The 24,223-nt window shown below is 36.6% G+C and overlaps 1 protein-coding gene across 6 annotated transcripts in view; it reads left to right on the top strand.

Annotated features, from left to right (window-relative positions):
* The window catches only part of AGGF1 (angiogenic factor with G-patch and FHA domains 1), a 66,535-nt gene that overhangs the window by 38,293 nt on the left and 4,019 nt on the right, over positions 1-24,223 (top strand). For 4 of the 6 annotated variants that reach the window (XM_040622157.1, XM_040622160.1, XM_040622158.1 and 1 more), the window contains 8 exons: positions 972-1,023; positions 5,731-5,832; positions 6,739-6,904; positions 8,483-8,565; positions 13,955-14,082; positions 15,963-16,062; positions 17,603-17,805; positions 20,357-22,535. In XM_040622157.1, the coding sequence (XP_040478091.1) occupies positions 972-1,023; positions 5,731-5,832; positions 6,739-6,904; positions 8,483-8,565; positions 13,955-14,082; positions 15,963-16,062; positions 17,603-17,803 (832 nt within the window). In that variant the 3' untranslated portion in view covers positions 17,804-17,805; positions 20,357-22,535. Of the gene's footprint in view, positions 1-971; positions 1,024-5,730; positions 5,833-6,738; positions 6,905-8,482; positions 8,566-13,954; positions 14,083-15,962; positions 16,063-17,602; positions 19,792-20,356; positions 22,536-24,223 lie in introns of those variants that run through there. The other 2 variants (XR_005832464.1, XM_008691262.2) reach the window with 2 other exon arrangements.

Below are 24,223 nucleotides of genomic sequence, written 5' to 3'. Positions count from 1 at the left end.
TAATGTTACTATATTTGTGTATTTATCTTATTCCAGTAGATTGTATATTCCTCAAGTAGTTACCATAAAATGTGCGTGATACTTGTGAAGAGGCAGACACTGAATGATGTCCATATTCCTCCTTCTCCCACTCAGAAAATATTGTTGACACTTATCTTTGTCACAGGAATTTTGTCATTTTCTTACTTTTGTACTGCTCTTTTTAGGTTTAAACTCCTTAGTTAAATCTAGTGTTTGTCCAGTATTTAATCCCCTTCCTCTGTTTCTTTTACCCCTTTGTAACTCATAACCAGCTTGGTAGAGTGGTAGGTTTTAATCATGAGTAGGATGATTTCATTACTACCCAACGGGAAAGAAAATCTGTCCTTAATTCATATTCTGTACAGTATCCTAGCTTTAAAATCTTGAAGAATAGTATGTCCTTTTACATATAGTAATAGAAGTGGTGGGAATGTAGTCAACAGATCTCAAATGATTGATGTTAGTGCAAAGGATATGCTCTCCTACTGGATGTTTATTATTATTTTTTTTATAAAGATTTTTTTTTTTTTTTTTTTTTTTTTAGAGAGGGAGAGACAGCATGTGTGTGGAGGGACAGAGGAAGAGAATCTCAAGCAGACTCCACACTGAGCACAGAGCCTGACTCAGGGCTCGATCTCATGACCCAGGAGATCATGAGCTGAGCCGAAACCAAGAGTTGGACTCTTAACTGACTGAGTCACCCAGGCACCCCTGGATGTTTATTATTAACCTGGGGTAGATGTATCAAAAAATAAAAGTAATCCCGGAACTTCTTTCAAATGGGAAATTTAGAATAGGATTAAGGAAATGACTTAGTCTGATAGAGGGATTTGCATTTTAACATTATCTTTTAAAACAACAACAAAATCTTAAAAAATATGTCTGTGTTAACTGTGTTCAATCTATATATGGTTCAAAAATTATTAAAGACACTTTACTTAACTCTGCAGAGAAAAAGATATGGAGCATACTCTCCGAATCCCTGAAGTTGGTGTTAGTAAGGTAAGTTCTTTAATTTTTCAAATATAGTGCCCTAGGTATGATTTTATAAACCCTCATTATAACAAAGCCTAGGGCCTTTTTTATTTAGTAGAAAGTTTAATAGTCCAGGTAGTAATGGAAATGAAAGCAATTCAGATTTGTTTGTTCCACTGCTTGTGAGAATAATTCTTTATCAAAATCAGAGTAAACTAAATGATGTTTAATTTTTAAGAGTCTGGAGCAGGAATAGAAATGTAGATTAAGTATTAAAGTAATACCATTTAACAAACATTTATTGAGTGAAGTAAATATGCTTGATACGGCAGTTCAAAAATGAATCAGACCTGGATTTAGGCTATTTTATTAGATGGTTACTGTTGAGTCCAGAGTATTTCACAACTCAAGAACTATCTGTCCTCTACCACCCAAGGCTCCATTTATAGCTTTTCCTATTTTTTCTTCTAATGGTTTCAGGAAAAAGAATACTTAGGTTTTTAAAACAAACAACATAGTTGCAACTTTAGTTACAAGTAGAAAAACAAAAGGTTTTGCTACTACTAATCTTTATATTTGCTATTTATCTTTTTCTTTACTGTATTTTCTATAGTTTTTCCCTCTCTTCTGTGGTGGTTATCTTTTTCTTTTCCTGACCTTTCATCATCCCCATTTTGTTTCTATTTAATAGACTATAATATGGATCAGAAGTATAATTTCATGTGATTTTTGTCTTTTGGGGATGAAATTTGTTTTCCTATAAGTCCACTTATTTTTACTTTATTTCAACTCATTCAGAAGGGAGGAAATTTTCATAATCTTAACTCCAACCAAATTATCTTGCTTTTTTATTTTACTTATGATCCTTCTGCCTCCAAAGAAAACCCACTCTATGATTTAAATAGCAATTCAGTCTAAAATATAGGTAGTTCTGTAGTGGCATTTCTACTCTTTCTTTCTTTAAAACTAAGATATTCACTGGTGGGGTAAATGGTTTGTTACTGTATGACATCAGTTTGACGATATTTATCACACATCCAGGTAGATGAAAAAAATTAAATAAAATCCCCAAATACTTCATATCAATATTAGGGGAAACTTGAATCTATCACTGGATAGGCGAAGACCTTCTAAGTTTAAAAAAATGGGGAAAAAATCACAGAAGACATCATTTTGAGTAATTAAATTTGAAAGGCAGAGTATGTGGGCACCTAGCTGGCTCAGTCAGTAGACTGTGGAACTCTTGATCTCCAGGTTGTGAGTTTGAGTCCCATGTTGGAGGTCGTGTTTGCTTAATTAAAAAAAAAAAAGCAAACTAGGACGGTAAGACAAATACAACAAAATATATATCTTTTTATCTTTTATATTCTAAAATCTCATACAGATGCATTTTTTTCAAACCCCAGTGTGACACTGATAGATAACTGAGCGAAGGATATAAATAAACAATTCACAGTGCAGGGGATATCGTTACTATGGGAAAACAATTCAGTCTTTCTAAAAATTTTAAGAAATACAAATGAAGTCCAGATGTCAGTTTTCATTTGTCATATTTATTAAATTTCACTTCTGTTGGAAGCATAATTTAGAACAGCTCTTTGAATAAGGTTTCAAGTCAAAAGACTTGAAACTATTTAAATGCTTTGTTACAGTTATTAGTATTCTAAAGAACCCAGTTGAATAAAACGTATGAAGGACATGAAGGGAAAATTTACAGAAGAGGAAATCCATGTGGCTAAAAAAACAAGAAAAGATTTCAATCTTCGTAGTAATTGGGGAACTGCAAATTAAAATCCTGATACTGAGATTTAATTTCATACCTGTGATGCTTGCAAAAACTAAAGATTCTGACAATACCAAATGTTGGTTAAGACTATATAGAGCAATAAAAATTCTTATAATTTACTTTTGGGAATATAAATTGGTACAACCACTTTGGAAAACAATATGGCAGCATCTAATAAAGTTTAAGATTTTGCACGTACTGTGACTCAGCACTTTCATTCTTAAGAATATACCCTTGAAAAACCCTTGCATTGTCTAAAGAAGGTTGCATGTATGAGAATGTTGATAGAAACATCTTAAAAAGTAAGACCTTGGGGGGAAAAAACTGGGTGTCCATCATCAGAAGAATATGCTGAAGAATCCATACAGTGAGTTTTACCGTTCAGCAAAATGGCAAAACTGTACACACTTGATGTACCTCACGATATAATATTAAGCCAAAGAAGCCAAATAAAAGAACTACGTACAGTAACATATGTTTGTCAGAACCTATCAAACTGTAAATTTAAGATCTGTGAATTTTCTGTATATAAATTATGTCTCAAAATATTCATACAGTGTAATTCCCATTTATGTCAAGTTCCAAACCAGGCAAAATAAACATGAATTGTTTATGAATGCATACATAAGGGTGAAAGTAATAAAGAGATATCATGATTCAATATTGAACCTTTGAAAAGAAAGGATGTGGGATGGACAGAGTGAGTTACACATCCATGAATAATAGGTTTTCTTTTAAATATCTGGGGCATGGGGGTTTGAGTGGCTCGGTCAGTTAAGTGTCTTGACTCTTGATTTCAGCTTAGGTCATGATCTCAGGGTCCTGAGATTGAGCCCTGTGTTGGACTCCATGCTCAGCGTGGAATCTGCTTGGGATTCTCCCTCTCCTCTCCCTTTGCCCTTCCCCCTACTCACACCCTCTCTCTCTCAAATAAACTAAATTAAAATCTAAAAAAAAATATCTGAGTCAAATATGGCAAAATTTATTAAAGCTGGGTCATGGGCGGACCAGTATATTTTGCATGTTTGGAACACTTTATAATTAGTTTGTTTATGAAAAATTTTTTTTCTTATTTTTTTCAAAGGTTTTATTTATTTGACAGAGCACAAGTAGGGGGAGAAGCAGGCTCCTTGCTGAGCGGGCAGCCCAATGTGGGGCTTAATCCCATGACCCTGGGATCATGACCTGAGCCAAAGGCAGACACTTAACTGACGAGTCACCCAGGCACCCCTGTTTATGAAAATTTTTAAGAACAACTTCATTGAGATACACTCCACATCCTGTATACAATTTATGCATTGGAAGTGTATAATTCAAAGGTTTTTCGTGTATTTAGAGTTGTGTAGCCATCACCACAGTTTCAGAGCATTTCCTTTTTTTTTTTTAAAGATTTTATTTATTTATTTGAGAGAGAGAGCGCGCGAGGAAGTGCACAAGTGGGAGAGGCAAAGGGGGAGGGAAGAAGCAGGCTCCCAGCTGAGCAGGGAGCCCTATTCAGGGCTTGATCCCAGGACCGGAAGATCAGGACCTGAGCCGAAGGCAAACGCTTAACCAACTGAGCCACTCAGGTGCCCAGTTTCAAAACATTTTCATCACCATTAGAGGAAACATAGTAATAGTCACTCCCCATTTCCTTTCAACTCCCACAGGCCTAGGCAACTGCAGTCTTTCTGCTTCTGTGGATTTGCCTGTTCTGCACATGTCATATAAATAGAATCCTGTATGTAGTTGTTTTTACGTAGCGTTTTCACTTAATATGTCTTCAAGATTCATTCATGTTGTAGCATACATCAGTACTTTATTTCTTTTTGTTGCTGAATAATAACACCAGTGTATGGATATACTGCATTTTGTTTATTTATCAATTGGTTGTTGTTTGAATTGTTTCTACTTTTTGGCTACTAAGAATAATGCTGCTGTGAACATTCATGTACAAGTTTTTATTTGAATGTATGTTTTTATTACTCATGATATATACCTAAAAGTAGAATTGCTGGGTCCTCCGGTAACTCTGTTTAACGTTTTGAGGAACTGCTGTACCCTTCCAAAGCAGTTGTACAGTTTTACATTCCCCCCAGCAGTGTATTATTTATGAAATTGTAAATTAAATGTCTGCAGTTCTTTATCCATTTAAATAGACAGGTACTGAGTATATGCCATTATATGTGAGGCTCTGTGTTATATGTACTGAGTGGTAAGCAAAAATGTAAACTAAGCAGTAATTGTGAGTATCACAGGTGCAGTAATTTTGTGTAGTGTAATTGTTATGTAAACAAAGTACTGTGGAGCAAGGAGGGGATGATTGGTTCTGAGTGTTGGAAATCTGGGAAACTTCCCTGAGAAGTTCAACTTGAGGGGCACTTGGCTGGCTCAGTCAGTAGAGCATGCGACTCTTGATCTCGGGCGTTGTGAGTTCGAGCCTCATGTTGGGTATATTTAAAAAATAGAATCTTTAAAAGAAAAAGTTCAGCTTGAATGTTTGAAATCACCTTTTATATTAAGAATTTTTAATGATAAAGACCAGTACTTTTATTAGGTGAAAAAAATAGTTTCAAATGTTTTAAATAGTATAATCTCAACTATATTATAAAAGTAGAAAGTGTAAGACACACACTGAATTATTAATGGCAGTAATAGGTGGAGTTATAGCCTTTACATTTCTACCAGAGGCATTGTTATACTTTCGTATTGAGGAAAAAAAGTATTAAAAATAGTAAAATTTGGGGCACCTGGCTGGCTTAGTCGATAGTGCGTGGAACTCCTGATCTTGGGATCATGAGTTTGAGCCCCATATTAGGCATAGAGCTTACTTAAAAAGAAATAAAGGATAAAATAATAAAAATTATCGTAGACAAGTCTGTCACATCCTATGAGAGAAATTATGGTTTTAAAAAAAGTATACTTTATAATTACCTCGTTCTGTTTTGTTTTGGTTTTTTTTCTTTAAGTTTCATGCAGAAGTTTATTTTGACCATGACTTACAAAGTTATGTCCTTGTGGATCAAGGTAGTCAAAATGGTACAATTGTTAATGGAAAACAGATTCTTCAGGTAAGTGTGTGTGTGTGTGTGTGTGTGTGTGTATATATATATATATATATATTAATGACTTGTACGTAAGTCTTAAAAAATGAACTGAAATTTTTATTCTGAAGGCCATGGTTATTATATGTATAATTTGGTTCAGATTACTATTCAAGCCCAAAAGGGGAAGGGGATTCCCAGAAAGGGCTGAAAAAAGTATATATGTAAGTGCATACTTAACTCTTGAGTTTTATCTTCTAATTATGTATCTATGCCTTATTTTAGAAGTAAATGCATTTTAAAGCTATTCAGAGTAAATGTTCTTAAGTAACTTAAAAGGCACTCCTTTTTTTGTGTTCTTTAAAAAATTCTTTTAGTGGAAATGTTGCTAAACTAGATACTCCTTGAAGCCAGTGGCCAGGTCGATCCATTTAACTCTTCTATCACCAACGTTTGGCAAGGTGCTTGGCACATATAACATAGGGAAGAAAATAAATGGAAGGGAGTGGGGGAGGCCTTATTCTAAGTATGTAAGAATAAAAAATGAAATAAAACTGAAATATCAGAGAAGAAAAAAGGGAAATATGCATTTAGCCCCTTAACACTTTATCTTTTTGACTGTGATGGTTATTCATTTTGGTAATAGATTGTTTGATGTTTGGGTTGGGTATTTCTCTAGGATTATGCATGGAGATGAGATTAGCGGGTTTTGGTAATATAAAAGAAGTTGCTCAGTTCAGGTATCTTCTCCACTAGTTGAACATTATATCATCCTCAAGTTGTGGAAATTTGTGCTGTGTGTGCATATGTGTGTCTCTTTCATTGAGAACCATCCTAAATATCTTTTTGTTTTAATCAGACATTACTTACAGTAGACGTAAAATAATCTTATGTAACTTTCTTGGGTTTCTGTTTTGTAATTTTTTCCTTTAGCCTAAAACTAAATGTGACCCTTACGTACTTGAGCATGGTGATGAAGTGAAAATTGGAGAGACTGTGCTGTCTTTTCACATCCACCCTGGCAGTGATACCTGTGATGGCTGTGAACCAGGACAGGTTCGAGCTCACCTTCGTCTTGATAAGAAAGATGAATGTTTTGGTATGTGAAGCGTATTGTTGCACGTAGGCATGATAACTTTCTTGTTTAACTCACTGGGGTGTTCTAAAAAAGTACCAGCTACCAGCTTTGAATTTGATATAATACTGTATTGAGATACATTTATATTTTAGTAAATATTGTCACAGGAGACTAAGAAATGACATGTATTTGAAAATTGAAATCTATGCTAGTCAGTTGATTTTTTTAAGCTAGTAGATTATGATTTTAGTTGATTTTTCTGTGCAACAATTTAGGTGTGGTGTTACAGCATTAGGTTGCTTTCTGACCCATAAGGTAATCATTAGCTATTTTTGCTAGTAGATTTTAATAGGTTTTGGAAGCAGCACAGCAGTGATAGCTAAATGTCCTTCAAAAGGGTACTTGTGACATAATTATAGTAAAGATTGGTTTCCTTTTGACTTCTATTTATGGATGTGAAAAAGTCATCCATGGTTAAACTGTCATATAATAATATAGAAAATAATAGGCTGGGGTATTAAGAGCTATTGGTTGATATGTTTGCTTTCTTTTTTTTATGATTTTACTTATTTGAGAGAGAGTGCGAGCGAGCTCTAACCGGGGGGAGGGGCAGAGGGAGAAGGAGCCCAGTGTGGATCTTGATCCCAGGACCTGGGGATCATGACCTGAGCCGAAGGCAGATTCTTACTGACTGAGCCACACAGGCGCCCCAATATGTTTGCTTTCCTACTTAGAGCTTCTGTTGCTGTATCATCTCTCTCTATACCTTTATTTTCTATAATAACACTGTAAGAGGTTGCTATCTTACTTAAATCCACTCATCAAAGGCTTTTTAAATTTTAAATATTTTTACCAGTAAGAAGTAAACTTTTTTACATCAGATTTTTCCCCCAAATACCAACTATACATGTTCATTGTATACTTTGTTTTCTGATACTAGATTATGAAAATGAGTATGGTACATTACACAGTAATGTGAATCTTGGATTCAGTGATTTTTACATGCCTACATTCCTTCGGAAAGTTAACAGTATTTCTGCATTTGAAATTCTGTGTGTGTTTTTGTTTGGTTTTGTTTTGTTTTTAAAGATTTTATTTATTTATTGGACAGAGACAGACACAGTGAGAGCGGGAACACCAGCAGAGCGGGTGGGAGAGGGAGAAGCAGGCTTCCCACCGAGCAAGGAGCCCGATGCGGGGCTCGATCCCAGGACCCTGACATCATGACCTGAGCCAAAGGCAGACGCTTAACGTCTGAGCCACCCAGGCACCCCAAAATTCTGTTTTAATAATCATATCAAAAAATAAGATGTTGTGTTCTTTTGTTATCTATACTGTGGCATTCCTATAGTCTTTAGGATTTGGTTTACTTTCCAAGTAGATTTAGTTACCAAAATGCTGAAACGATAGCACCACAATCCAAGATTTTTAATATGAATTATATGAAGATTCTTTTATATTAATTAATATATATTAATTTGAGCTTTTAGTTAATATGCAGATGGAATAGTATTAATTATTATTAAATAACAATTTTGTATAAAATCTGTCAGACTTAGTATTTTTTTTTTTTAATCAAACTCAACTTTTTCCTTTTAGTTGGTCCAACGCTAAGTAAGGAGGAAAAAGAGTTGGAAAGGAGGAAAGAATTAAAGAAAATACGAGTAAAATATGGTTTGCAGGTAAGGATGTTAAATATTGTTACATTTGTTAATTATGTACCTGGTTTTGAGTAAAAATGTCTTTAGATATGTATAATCCATTTTATATATAAAACAGCTATTTAAAATGATTTTGAGATTTATATAATTTCTGTTATTTGGTTACTATTTACTTCAACTACTATTGAGGCTGGAGTAGAAAAATGACAATACCCAACATTCAAATAGCCATTTCTGGTTTTTAAAAAACTTAGATTAAGATGGTGGCATTGAAGAACATTGTTGGAGTACTGGTACTTCCTGATTTCCAGACTTATTAAAAACCACAGTAATTAAGACATTACAGTATTGGCATAAAGATGAATAGGTTGGGGGAAATAATGAGAAGTAGATTTGCAGATAGACACATAGATGCGTGTGTGTGTGTGTGTGTGTGTGTGTGTGTGTGTGTGATTTTTAACAAAGGTGTGAAGGCAGTTTGGTGGAGAAAGGATGGTGTTTTTCAACAAATGTGCTGGAACACTTGGACAGCCATATGCAGAAACAATAGAACTTTGATCTACATCTTGTGACGTGTATAAATATGAACTCAAAATGGAGCATAAATTGAATTTTAAACTATTAAGTTTTTAGAAGCAAACCTTTTTTAAAAAATGTTATGCAAAGGGTTTTTAAGATACCTAACACCAAAAGCACAATCTATAAAAGAGCAAATTAATAAATTGCACTTCCTCCAAAACTTCTGTTCAAGGACACTGTTAAGAGAATGAAAAGATAGGGGGCACCTGGGTGGCTCAGTTGGTTAAGCGCCTGACCCTTGACCTCAGCTCAGGTCTTGATCTCAGGGTTGTGAGTTCAGGTCCCTCTTTGGGCTCCATGTTGGGCATGGAGCCTACTTAAAAGAGAATGAAAAGATAAGCCACAGACTCGGAAAAATCCTTTTTTTGATACAAATCCGTTATCTGATAAAAACCATAGATCTTATATCTGGAATATATAACGAAATCCCAAAACTGAATAAGAAAATTTTTTTTATTTATTCATTTTTTATATTTCAAATTTTTATTTTAATTCTAGTTTAACATACAGTGTAATATTGATTTCAGGAATAGAATTTAGTGATTAATCACTTATGTATAACACCGAATGATCATCATAACAAGTGTCCTCCTTAATACCCATCACCCATTTAGCCCATCCCCCACCCACCTTCCCCGTCACCCTTCCTTTGTTCTCTATCATTAGGAGTCTCATGTGGTTTGCTTCCATCTCTCTTCTTTTTCCTTCCCATATAGTCATGTGTTTTGTTTCTTAAATTCCATGTATGATTGAAATCATGATATTTATCTTTCTCTGACTTATTTCACTTAGCATAATACACTCATTCCACGTCATCGCAAGTGACAAGATTTCATTCTTTTTGATGGCCGAGTAATATTCCATTGTGTATATGTACCACCTCTTCTTTTTTTTTTTTTTTTTTTTTTTAAATACCACCTCTTCTTTATCCATTCATCAGTTGATGGATATTTGAGCTCTTTCCATAGTTTGGCTATTGTTGGTAATGCTGCTGTAAACATTGGGGTGCATGTGCCCCTTCAAGTCTGTATTTTTGTATCCTTTGGGTAAATACCTAGTAGTGCAATTGCTGGATCATAGGGTAGCTCTAGTTTTAACTTGTTGAGGAATCTCCATATTGTTTTGCAGAGTGGCTGCACCAGTTTGCCTTCCCACTAACAGTGTAAGAGGGTTCCCCTTTCTCCACATTCTCACCAACATCTGTTGTTTCCTGTGTTAATTTTAGCCATTCTGACAGGTGTGAGTTGGTATCTTGTTTTGATTTTCCCTCAAGATGTTGAGCATCTTTTCATGTGTCTGTTAGCCATCTGGATGTTTTCTTTTTTTTTTTTAAAGATTTTATTTATTTATTTGACAGAGACAGCCAGCGAGAGAGGGAACACAAGCAGGGGGAGTGGGAGAGGAAGAAGCAGGCTCCCAGCAGAGGAGCCCGATGTGGGACTCGATCCCGGAACGCCGGGATCACGCCCTGAGCCGAAGGCAGACGCTTTAACGACTGCGCTACCCAGGCGCCCCATCCATCTGGATGTTTTCTTTGGAAAAATGTCTATTCATGTCTTCTGCCCATTAATAAAATAATTTACAAATGAGCAAAAGAGGGGCATCTGGGTGGCTCAGTCCGTTAAGCTTCTGCCTTCCGCTCAGGTCATGATCCCATGGGTCCTGGGATAGAGCCCTGCCTTGGGCTCCCTGCTTAGCAGGGAGCTTGCTTCTTCCTCTCCGTCTGCCCCTCTCCCTTGCTTGTGCTCTCTCCTTCTCTGTCTCTCTCTCAAATAAATAAAATCTTCAAATTAAAAAAAAAATGAGCAAAAAAGAGGCGCCTGGGTGGCTCAGTTGGTTAAGCATCTGTCTTCAGCTCGGGTTATGATCCCAGGGTCCTGGGATTGAGCCCCGCATTGGGCTCCCTGCTCAGCGGTGAGTCTGTTTCTCCCTCTCCCTCTGCCCCTCCTCCCTGCTTGTTCTCTCTCTCTCTCTCTCCCTCTCTCAAAATCTCTAAGATTTTATTTGAGAGAGAGAGAGCAAACACAGGCAAGTGGCTCTGTCCAGTTAAACGTATGCCTACCATGTGATTCACTGTTCTACTCCAAGAGAAATGAAAGTATATGTTCACACAAAGACTTATAAACAAATGTTCATGACAGTTTTTTTCTTTCTTTTGAAAACCTTTTTTAAAAATTTTTAATTTTTATTACCAAAGCATGGTTAACATACAATGTTTTATCAGTTTCAGATGGAAAGCATAGTGATTTGAGAATTCTGTGCTTTATGTGATACTTAACACAATAAGTGGAATTACCATCTGTTACCATATGTTATTAAAATATTATTAACTATATTCCTATGCTGTACTTTTCACCTCCATGACTTATTTTATGACTGGAAATTTGTACCTCTTAAACCCCTCTGTATTCATGAGTCTGTTGCTAGTTTTTGTTTCTTTTGTTTTTTAGATTCTATATATAAGTGACATTGTGTTGCATTTGTCATTCTCTTGACTTAATTTCACTTAGCATGCTAACTTCTAGGCCTGTCTATGTTGTCACAAAGGGCAAAATCTCATATTTTATGGCTGAGTGACATTCCTCTGTGTGTGTGTGGTGTGTGCATGTGTGTACACCACATCTTTAGCCATTCATCTCTTAATGGACACCTGGGCTGCTTCCATATCTTGGCTGTAAATAGTGCTGCAGTAGACATCGGGGTGCTTATGTCTTTTCAAATTAGTGTTCTCATTTTCTTTGGGCAAATATACAGTAGTGGAATTCCTGGATCCAATGGTATTTCCATTTTTAATTTTTTGAGGAACCTCCATCCTGTTTTCCACAGTAGTTGCACTAATTTACATTCCAACCAACAGTGCATGAGGATTCCCTTTTCTCCACATTCTCACCAGCACTTACTATTTCTCGTCTTTTGCATACTACCCATTCTCGTCCATGTGAAATGGTATTTCATTGTGGTATTAGTAGCTTTTTTCCTAGTAACCAGAAGTGGGGAAAAACTCATGTATCTATCATGAACGGATAAACAAATTACGGCATATCTATATGGTCAAATACTCTTTAGCAATAAAAAAACATGAGCTGTTGATACAAGCTGCAATATGGATGAATCTCAGAATAATTATGCTGAGAGAAAAAAAGCCAGACAGCAAGAGTATGTACTGTATATATCCATTTATATAAAATTCTAGGAGAGCAAACGAACATATCATAACAGAGAGTAGTGGTTGCCTGGATACAAGAGAGGAAGCGGGCAAGGGAGGCTCTATAGGGATGGATTACAAAGAAGAGTGAGGATACTTTTGTGGGAGATGGATATATGTATTATCTTGATTGTGTTGATGGTTTCATAGGTGTATACAAATCCCCAAAGTATCTAATTGTATGTTTTATGTGTCATTTATTTTATGTTAATTACATATTGTTAATTATGGCAATAACATTTTAAAAAAGCATTACCATTTAATCTTATCAATAGACCAGGAAGATAATTAGTATTGCGTGTACATTTGACAGTCTAAACTAAGGGTCACTCAGCTGCTAAATGGCAGAATTAGATGTGAAATCTAGGTCTTTTTTTTTTTTTAATATTTATTTATTTAAGTAATCTCTATACCAAATGTGAGGCTTGACCTTACGACCCTAGGTTCAAGAGTTGCACGCTTCCCTGAGCCAGTCAGATGCCTCTGGAATCTAGGGCTTAAGTGGATTTGTCCAGTGGTTTTAAACTCCATGAAGATGTGGGGGAAAATGCTGCCAGAATAACATATTTTTCTGCAAAATTGTGTTTTTTGCTACTTTCATACTGTGAGAAATCATAATAGAAAAAATGTTGAGGGGCTAATTTGGGAGGAAAATAGAAGATAATAAGGAGAGAATAAAATGTTTTCTCAAAAGTTTAAACTCTTTTTGTCTTCTGGGGGAAAACCTATTAGGGTTGGTGGTTCTATATTTTTCTTCTCTGTTTAAAATCAAAATGAAGTAAAAGTTTCTGTGGTACTTTCCTTGAATTGTATTAGCATTCCCTAGCATCTTTCAGGAACATTGTAATTTATATAAAGATCAACAAGTCGTAACAGAGGGAAAGAGAAGCCTTCTCTGAAGCCCAAGCTAAATTGACTACCTCTTCTTTGCATATGCAGAAGACATACTTCTGTTGTTGAACCAGTCAGACAGTAGCATGCTGAAGAGCAGATGTGTCTGCCTTCTGGGATTACAAGTTTCTTTGCATACCACACTTTTTATTCAGTAAATATTTCTTGAGTGGCTGACTAATCATATAAATGGAGCTATATTGAAGCAAAAAGCTATTATAATTGCCACGGCAAAAGAGTACCTACTCTTTTCCATTTTTTAAACACTTTCTATATTTTTCCCTTCTAAGGAGTAACACCAAACTTTTAGGTCTGTTGGAAATTTCAGTTCCTTAGAAAAAAGGAGAAGTAGATTTTTTGCCAAACCCAGGGGCTCTACATATTTCTTTGAATACTGGCAGTTCATGAGAATATGAGTACACAGTATTAAGTCAAAATGTACCATATTTTCGGTTGGTTATTTTCTTATGATCACATATTACAATTTATATATGATTTATATTCTGTATGCAGTTTATGTTTTACAACTGGAAATAATATAAACATTTTAAAGGAGATAGAATGAAAATAGCATACTCTAACATAATTGTCTTAATTTATATCGTAGCCTGTTTTAATTTATTGTTCTAATAGAGACTACATTGAACCGTTTCTGCCAAGTATAGCAGATATACAGGCAGTACATTTTTATGTATCAGTTTCGTTTTCTTCAATGAGTATTTCCTGTTTATAAAGAATACAGACTATGAAGATGAAAAGGCATTGAAGAATCCAAAATACAAAGATAGAGCTGGAAAACGGAGGGAGCAGATTGGAAGTGAAGGGACTTTCCAAAGAGATGATGCTCCTGCATCTGTTCATTCGTGAGTACTAAGCTTTAATTGCTCAAAACATTCTTCGTACTGTAATCACATTCGTAGAGTAATATGACTTCTAGGACTATATATACTGATAATTAGCGTTTAAAGGAATGGTTCATAACAAGATGGAAATATTATCTCTATTTACATTTTCTTTAAATATTAGAATTCCATTCCCTAGAAAATTACTTAGCATATATGAAAGTACAAATACTTAAACAGACTTATATACACATAGCTAACTTCTAGGTATCCACTTAAGTGAACTTTTTTCTTTTTTTTTTTTTTTTTAGAGAGTGCATGCCGAGTAGGGGGAGAGAGGGGCAGAAGAAGAGGGAAATAGAGAATCTCAAGTAGGCTCCATGCTCAGCATTTAGCCCAGTGTGGGGCTCAGTCTCGCAACCCCGAGATCATGACCTGAGCCGAAATCAAGAGCCAGACACTTAATTGACTGGGCAACCCAGGGATCCCTGAGTGAACATATTTTTATATACTAGATATCTAAAAGTTTGGACTAGTAAGAAATTAGTATGGACTGGGTTTTTTTTGGGGGGGAGGGCAATTTGTTATAATTATTTTAATACTCAGGTTAGTTCTTGTTGACTCTGAAATACTGTTTTTCTTATTTTTCTTTGATTCAGTTTTTTTTCTTTTGGTAAAGTAACACTGATAGCATGAACAATGTAATTTTGTGGCCCATATGATATGACTGTATTTCTGCCTTTAGTCATATATTAGCTACATTTTTTTCTCAGAATATAAGTTCGGGGTTTAGTTAGAATTTAAATCTTTTGTTTAAGAGACTGACAACTAACCATAAACTTGGATTAAATGTATTTTGTTAATTGTAAGATACACTACTTGGTTTGAGTTTTAGTTACATATGACAGCAGTGTTTTCTTAATGGTACATAAAACAGTGCATCTTGCATCTATCAGCTTTGATGAAATACAGCATTATGAATTAGATACACTAAGCAACATGACAAATTTTTTTAAAGTTTAATATTTTTGATGTAATTGCTGGAGAATATAAAGATTGCATTAGAGTTATATTAGAAGGCAGAAATAAAAAAATGAAATACATTGGTCTGACATTGCTTGGTTTATTGTTATTGAGGAGCTAATTTAACATATTTTGTAGAACTGAAAGTACAGTGTGATGGAATATGTCCTTAAACTAGCAGAACATAAAATCATAGAACAAAATGCAAATAGTGAATGAGAGTTTCATTTTACTTTTATTTTTCTATTGATGTATAACATATACAGAAAAGTACACAAATGTAAGTATCGCTGTCAATATATTGGAAGATTAACACACTGCAGAGTATACAATTCTTGGTCAAGAAATAGAAAATGATCAGTAACCCCCAGAAACCTACTAGTTCCCTCCTCTTGATCACTGTTACTGTTTCCTCCCTAAAGGCAACCACTTGCCTGACTTCCAGTAGGAATAGATTAATTTCACTTGTTTTTGAATTTTAAATAAGTGGAAAAATTCAGTATTTATTTTGTGTCTATATTCTTTTTGTCCAACGTTATTTTGTTGGGCATATTTTATTTTTAGTGCTGTATAATCTCTTGAATGAATATGCCACAATTTATACATTTTACCATTGATAGTCATCTGGGTTACTTCCAACTTGTAGTTATTATATTTGCTGCAGAAGCATTCTTGTGTATATTTTTTTTGTGTACCATGGATCTGCTTTTCTGTTAGGTAGTACATACAGGGGAATACAGTTACGTATCTTAACTGTGTTAGTCAGGCCAAACGGTTTTCTATAGTATTTGTATCAGTTATTTTAATTTATTAGTTTATTATAAATGTGACCTACATAGTCTTTTCGAAATCAGCTATCATCTTAATTTCCTTTAAAGTGAAATTACTGATAGCAACAAAGGTCGGAAGATGTTGGAGAAGATGGGTTGGAAAAAAGGAGAGGGCCTAGGGAAGGACGGTGGAGGAATGAAAATTCCGGTAAGACGTGTGTTTTCTTTCTTTCTTTATTCCTACAGCAAATGTATTTACTGTGTACCGTACACAGTACCTTAGTGCCAGGAATATAGTATCAAGCACAAATAGACATGATTACTGTCTTTGTGGCATTTACAATTACTAAAAAAAATTATAAAAAATATAAATACATATATATATATATATATGCATGCATTGTTTTGTGGTTTTTTGTTTTTGGTTTTTTAAAAAGGTTTATTCATTTATTTGAGAGAGTGAGAGCACAAGCAGGGGGTGGGAGAGAGGGAGAAGAAGAGAGAGAATCTCAAGCAGACTCCCCACTGAGTGCAGAGCCCCACACGGGTCTCGATCTAACGACCCTGAGGTCATGACCTGAGCCGAAATCAAGAGTTAGACGCTTAACTGACTGAGCCATCCAGGCGCCCCCACAGTGTTACTTTACAAACAGACAGATCCTGTATCTGTTTTAGATTTAAGAATCAGGTCATGTAACAAGCAGTAGAGGGAATAATGTCTGGAAAACAATGCAGTGGTTAATTCTGCAGTCCCCATGGTTCATCAGAGGTTTAGATTATCTTTTACAAAAACCTTACAAAGTAACATGATTAAAGAACCTTTTTGATAATTACCTGGTACTTAAGGATGGATCAGTGTGAGGTTTAATGTGAATTTTCTTACTTACTGAGGTACAGTGAGAAGAACATGGATTTCACAGTCAAACCTATAATACAGAATTATTTTGTTAGAGTAGGTGCTCTATCACTTACTAGTTGTGTGACTTGGGGCGGGTTTGGACTTCAGTTTTCATATGTAAAAATGGGGATTATAAGAATTGTTGTCTAAGGGGTATCATGAAGATAAAGCCCCTAGTATGATGCCCAGCATATAGTTGGCACTCAGTAACTGGTAGCTTTTAATAGTTCTCAAAATAATCAGAAGTCCTCCCCCTCATTTTAAGAAAATTAACAATCAAGTTCTTTTTATGCCTCTCTCTCTTTTTTTTTTTTTTTTAAGATTGATTGGTTTATTTTAGAGCCGGTGCGCGGAGCCCAGTGCCGGGCTCGATCCCACAACTCATGAGATCATGACCTGAGCCAAAACCACGAGTCTGTCGCATAATTGACTGAGCTACCCAGGCACCCCTCTCTTTATGACTCTTAAGGTTTAATCTACCTTTCACTTTCTTAGGCAAGGCTAGAGCAGCAGTAAATAGGTTTAAGTATGTCCATTGCCTTTTCTTCTGCTTAGAGTGGGACGGCAGCCTCTGCGGCATCTCGGTGAAATTTGGTGGCCGCTATTTAAGGAGCACTCTGTTTTCTCTGTGGAGTCAGCTGTACTTACTGGTAGGCAAGACAGTGGAGAGGAGTGACTTGAAGTTCTGTGTATAATCACGTGTNNNTTCCTGCATGTATTTGATAGATCTGACAGGTTTTTCTTTTGCAGCAGTCTTTGTCAGTTAAATTAAAGTACTAAGTTGGGTACAGCAGATTTCAGCGTATTTAGACTCAGTAGTAAATCCTCTCTCTTCAACTTTTGGTAACAGATCCAGCTTCAGCTTCGCCGAGCGCATGCGGGCTTGGGGACAGGCAAACCATCCTCGATCGAAGATGTTCAGCTTCTCCAAAACAAGAGCAAAAAGAACTGGGAGAAAGCACGAGAGAGGTTTGCTGAAAACTTCCCAGAAACTAAATCTCAAAAAGATGTGCCAGGAACCGTCCCTTGGGTCAAAGGGACCATAGAGTGAAGGTTAGTCATAGAACACAATTCAAGCTTTTTTTAAAAGAGAGTTTGGAAACTCTTATTTTATTGCAGAACTTTTCCCTCCAAAAGAGTCCTTGGCATGAGGGAACTGTATCACAGTTTACCCCCTCATGATTCAGAAATGTGTAATAAACTGGGGTTTGCAGCTTTTAAAAAACATTTTTTTTAAACTAATAAATAGTAATTGAATTAGGTTATGCTGTGAGCAGACTAAAGTTCACAGGGCATGGCTGAGCTTATCAAACTTTGTTATTTTACCTTGTCATTTATAAGACCTATTTAAGCAAAATTCATATAACCAGTAATGATTTCAATGTACATTTGTCCTTGTCTCCATATGTTCATTATTATAAGATAGACAACAAGGGAAACATCAGAAGTTTATAAAAACAAGTCTGATTATATGCATCCTTGTTTATGTCCTTTAGAACTTAGGTAAAAAATGTTGAGAACACAGGGATAGTGGTGCATAAATTTTATTATTCTTGTAATATTCTAAGTAATATTATTGAAGAACTAATGAACAGGTGATATGTTATAGGAAACTAGTCTTTCATTGTTTTCTTCTGTGAAGAATTTGTTGATTTGTACTATAAAGCATTTACATTTGGTTTGTTTTATAGTTGAAATATTTAGATATGAGCAATTGAGTACAGTATTGAAATATTCCATGTGCTGGTATTTATAGTTTTGATAAATCCCATTGCTGGCAATGGAGTTGTGCCAGAGAAATCTGATTTCTATTGCAAAAGGATTGCCTAGCCAAGGCCTCAAACACAAGATATATATTGAAAATGTCTTCAAATGCAATAAAAACATTATAACATCAGAAAGAGTGATTCATTGAACCAATGTTTTAAACATATTGGTCTGCTTTGAACTCAGGACCAGCCAGAATTTTGCTCTTTAAACCGGCAGAGCAGTGGCAACAGGATACCTTAGAGTATCGGAGAGAGCTGCAGTACAGCTTTCCGAGTCCGGATGTCACTGCTCTGCCGGCTGTTACTGTTCTTTTCCTTTCTGTTCAGCTTTTCGCTGGGAAATTATGCTGGAACTGGCTCTTTTCTGGCAGTAAATATAAGCTATAGCTCCCTCATCTACTATAAAGAAATGTCTTCAAGATTTTGAAATAGGAAAATTCTGAAAAAAATTACACAATGGGGAAGATAATTCAGAAAGAAAGGCTACCTGCTGGAATTTCTACTCTGAATGGTACAGGGTACTTAGGAAGAAAAGGGCGTGGGGGGGGGGGAAGAAAAATAAATATATTACTAAAGATGAGACCTTTGACCACACAAATTGTCAAACCCTGTAGGTCTAAGCTGGGATAATCAGAGGTCCTATAACTCCAAATCTGCAAAAAGGAATTTTCTGTATCCTTCGTAGCCACTTAACACTCTGACACTTACATATGTACCTTAAACTTGAAGGCAACAGGAGTGTTCTGCATTCTTTTTTCTAAAATAGAAAAAAAATTACTCATTTAAATGTGGTTTCGGTACTGGTGAATTGTATATAGGTAACAATGTAGGAGGCCCAAATTAGAATTGTGGTAGATTTTCATTCACTGACTAAAGTGTACAACTGTGTATATAATATTTCCCATTTTTATTATTAGATTGTGGAAGACTTTTTTCATTGCTTTCTTTTGTTAAGAAAATGGAGACTTGAAAATGGGTGATAAAAATTGAAATATATGTGATATTTGTGTTATTAAAACCCTTTGCAGATCTAAAGTCTCAGGGCTATACTATATGGTGGTTAAAGAACTGAATAATGTCTGGGTCTATTTCCATTTGTGAAATAATACTATTTATCTCTCATGTCTTTTGAATAGAAAATGAGAAGATGTATATAAAAGCACTTTGTAAACTATAAAAGTAGTACAGAGATGTGAGCTGCTATTTGTTAAGAAACAAATATGTGAATTATGTACAATTTGGATTACATATAAAATTGTTTTGTGTCTCATTTTAAGTTATAATTTATTTATACAGTATAAATTTATTATTGTAGTAGCCTTTAAGGGTTTATTTTTTTCATTTTTTATTTTTTTAAGATTTTATTTATTTATTAGAGACCAAGCATGAGCATGAGCAGGGGGAAGGAGCCAGAGGGAGAGGGAAAAGCAGACTCCTCAACATGGGGCTTGATCCCAGGACCCTGAGATCATGTCCTGACCCGAAGGCAGACGCTTAGCTGACTGAGCCACCCAGGTGTCCTCCCCCCCTTTTTTTTTTTTAGATTTTATTTATTTATTTGAAAGGCAGAGCATGAGCAGGAGGGATGAGGCAGAGGGAAAGGGAGAAAGCCTTAAGGGTTTATTTTAAGTGGAGCTACAGGTTGCTGAATTTTGAGAAATCTAACATCTTTCATTTTTGCCAGAATATGAAAAGCTGGCAAAATTTGAGAACAGAAGAAACCATAAATGTTAGAGTAAACTAACAAATTGTTTTCTAGAATTAAATAGCTAGGTAGCACTTTTTCTCAAAAAGATGATATTTTCCCCCCTGCTTTTATTTTTTATTTTTTTAAGATTTTATGTATTGATTTGAGAGAGCGCACGAGTGGGTGAGGGGCAGAGGAAGAGGGAGAAGTAGACTGCCTGCTGAGCGTGGAGCCCAACACGGGGTCGACCCCAGGACCCAAAGATCACGACCCAGGCCGAAGTCAGACGCCCAATCGACTGAGCCACCCAGGTGCACCTCCACCACCACCCCCCGCCCCCAACTTCTAAAAGTTTTTATTTCTGATGTTTCATTTTTATTCTGGTTGTGAACTTGAGAAATTTAATAACTCACCCAAGTCAGATACCTTCCAACTTCTTGTGTAAAAGATTATGTCTTAATTTGGCACATTTTCCAAGAGCACACAAACGAAGATAGAAATCTCAAATAAGGGAAAGCAAGAAGTGCCAGAGATTGTGTAGAAAGGCCATCCAGTCAAGTTGCAGGACAGAGGGATGTGCTTGGCAGAGAGCCAGCAAGCTGTTCTGGACCCAAGACCTCAAGGTGTTCCCTGTGCTTCCCCGTCATCTTGTTTTAAGCCTGCTGCTTGTTTTTGTAGAACATCACTAATATCCCTGCTCTGCATCTTCAATCCAAAACACTTCATTTTACTTTTTCAGGCTTTAAAGTGGAAATACACATTTGGGTTCTTTAAAATGAGTTGGTGTTGATGTGTGTGTCTGTGTGTATCAGAGCCCAGGCTTGCTTTCTGCCTTTCTGTTTTACTAATCTTGGCATTGGTTTATGGCCTTCTAGTTGCAAATGAATTGGAACTCCTCTGTCATTATATTCATGTCCAAAACAGGAAGAAATGGAAAAGAGAGCAGTATTTGTTAGTTATGTTTTACCAGGAAGGTAAAAGCTTACTCAGAAACTCTCAAAGCAAACTTCTCCTTAGGGTCATTAGCCAGAATCTGATAACACGACTACCCATAGTTGCAAGGGAAGTTGAAAAGGTGGGCAACAGGATGGTCTTACTTGGCTTCAGCCTATCATCAACCATCACCTGGGACTGAACATATTCTGTTGGAACAAAATCAGGGTTCAGTGAATAAGGCAGAAAGGGGACAGTGGATATTGAATGGATAGGTAACTGGCTGCCCGATAACCCAGCTATCCATCAGTGGGGATTCTGTGGGGTTGCTTAAATTGTTTTGCAGTCCTGTGTAATACTTTGAAGCCATTCAGATGTGTAAGATAGAATTATCTATACCCTGATAAAGAATATTCTTACTACATTACTGACTTGTAGAAAAGTGTGTATAGCCTGATCTCATTTTTTAAAAAATACAAGGGTACACATCAAATTGTTAATACTAATTGCCAAAGAAGTGAGCAGACTTTCACCTTTTATTATTTCTCTATGTGACCTTTGAAGTCGGTATAACTGTGCACTTACCTATGTGTACTCATACACATTTATAATAGGTAGGAATACAACACTTGAAAGTGGAAAGGCCTTCAGGGCTCATCCCAGGCATTTTCCTCACTCTCGTGTGCCGCACTTCATTTACCATTTATATGCCCATGACCTCAGGTTCTCTTAGCCAAGATACATCTCCAACTCAGTCACCTTAAATGCAACATGTTTAAGACTGAATCCATAGTCTTCTCCAAACCTGGTCTTTTCCAGTTTGTTCTCTCGGCTGACAGCACCATCTATCCAGTTGTGTAACCTAGAACCTAGGAGTCAGTGTCTATTTCATACACTCACCCTCCATCCCCTCCCCCAGTTTCCCATATAGTAAATCAGTTTGCTGTCAACACCCACCTGGACTGTTGTACTAACTTCCCAGCTGGTCTCCCTGCAGTCACCCCGTCCTTCCTCCAGTCCATCCTCCACAGTGTGGTCACAGCGTCTTCACAGCTCCTCTTTTGTCATCTCCTATTTAAATCCTCCCGTGCCTTCCCATTACTCTGAGGACAGAGCACAATCCTCGCCCGTAACACCATAGCTGGTCTAGGCACCACCAGCTTCTTCCCGTCCTGTCTTCTATCACTCCCACGTGTTGTCAGGCTCCAGCACACTGGCCTTTTTTTCAGTTCCTCAAACATGCCACACCCTCTGTCACTCTAGGGCCACTGATCTTCCTGTGCCCTTTTACGTAGGTAATTCTGACATTTAGATCTCTGCTAATTGATTCTCTTCAGGGATGCGTCCCTTGTCCCTTTGATTGATTGCCTTTGATAAATGTTCTTGGAAATCCATATTTGTTTCATTTAGATTATTTACTTTGGGTCACAGATATTAATGTGATTAGTACAGCATTTGTCTGTCTAGATTCTTAAGTGCCATGTGGGCAAGACCTTGCTTTTTCCTCTCAGCTGTATTTCCAGTGCCTAGCACCGTGCCTGGCTTATAGCCTACAGGCAGGCAGTGAAAGAGCAGGGTGGTTTGGGGAATTGCAAGTGGCTTGATAGAGATGGGGTTTTTGTGACTGAGGAAACATGGAAGGAACTGAGGCTGCAAAGAGGGTGTGAAGCAATGGCTTTCAAACCATTTTGACCATGATCCATGTTAAGAAATACAGTTTATATCATGGCTCAGAATGTAAAAGTGTTCTATGTACATTTATAACAGGTTTTATTTTTTTGTAAGGTTTTATTTATTATTAGAGCAGGAGGAGGAGCAGAGGGAGAGGGACAAGAGACTCCATGCTCAGCATAGAGCTCAGCATGGGGCTCGATCCCAGGACACTGAGATCATGACCTGAGCTGAAACCAAGAGTCAGTTGCTTAACAGACTGAGTCACCCAGGCACCCCTGTAATGGGTTTTATATACCAATACTTAGCTGTTAGTTCACTTAATGTACTCTTTACTTTTGTTTTCCAAATCACTGATTCCAACCACTAAATTGATTTCGTAATCCACTGATGGGTTATGTTCTATAATTAGAAACATCCGGATTTAAAACATGATTTTCAAATAGTTTGACAGAACCTATGGCATTGCATTAGAGGAGCTGCAGGTAGGGCTGTGTGTGTGTGTGCGTGTGTGTGTGTGTGTGAGAGAGAGAGAGAGAGAGAGAGAGAGAGAGTGAGTGAATGAGTGATGGGGATGGGAATGGGTTAGGATGCCAAACTGGTGACTCCGGTTCTCATGCTGTTACTAGAACTGGTCTACATTGATTTGGCTTCCAGATAGGCTTCATATGGAGAAAGAGTTTCAGCGCTTAAAGAGGAGCGGGTGGGGAGGGGAACTGAACCACGTACCTGTAGCTATAATACTGTGTTCAGAAATTTGGATTGGGGCTCCTGGTTGGGCTCAGTTGGTAGCGCATAGAACTCTTGGTCTTGGGGTTGTGAGTTCAAGCCCCACATTGGGTGTGGAGCCTACTTTAAAAAAATAATAAAAAAAGAAATTTGGATTTTATCTCTTCCACAGTGAGGAATTCCTGAAGGATTTTAAGCAGTGAAACGTTCTCATTAGATTGCTTTATAACCAAAATAACTGGCTGATTGAAGAGGTGCAGAGTGGAGGCTAACACACCTCCTTGAAGGCTTTTTCCATCAGTTACTTACTGAGCACCTATCAGGAGTTGTGCAGACCTGTGACAGCAGGGACCTTGTTGGTCTCGTTCACTGTTGTATCTTCAGTGCCTGTCACAGCATTGGATGTTTAGGAGTGTGTGTTGGTCGGAATCAGGGAACACACATTTGTGGCATGTGACACTGTGCTAAGCACTTAACATACATTATCTTCTTTATTCCTGCCAGTATTTTATGAATTAGAAAACTGAGGTTTGGAGAGGTTTTTATTTTGCTCAAAATCAAAAAGTCTCTGTGGCACAGTGGCAGAGCTGGGTTTAAATCTTGATTCTTTTCATCCCAGTGCACTGCTAAGAGCACAGGCTAGGGAGTCTGGCTGATTTGGATTCGCATTTTAGCTCTACCA

Source organism: Ursus maritimus, unplaced genomic scaffold (genome assembly GCF_017311325.1).
Source record: "Ursus maritimus isolate PB19 unplaced genomic scaffold, ASM1731132v1 scaffold_5, whole genome shotgun sequence".
NCBI lineage: Eukaryota > Metazoa > Chordata > Mammalia > Carnivora > Ursidae > Ursus > Ursus maritimus.
The sequence above is the reverse complement of the archived record's forward strand: the minus strand, read 5'-3'. Positions and strand labels throughout refer to the sequence as shown.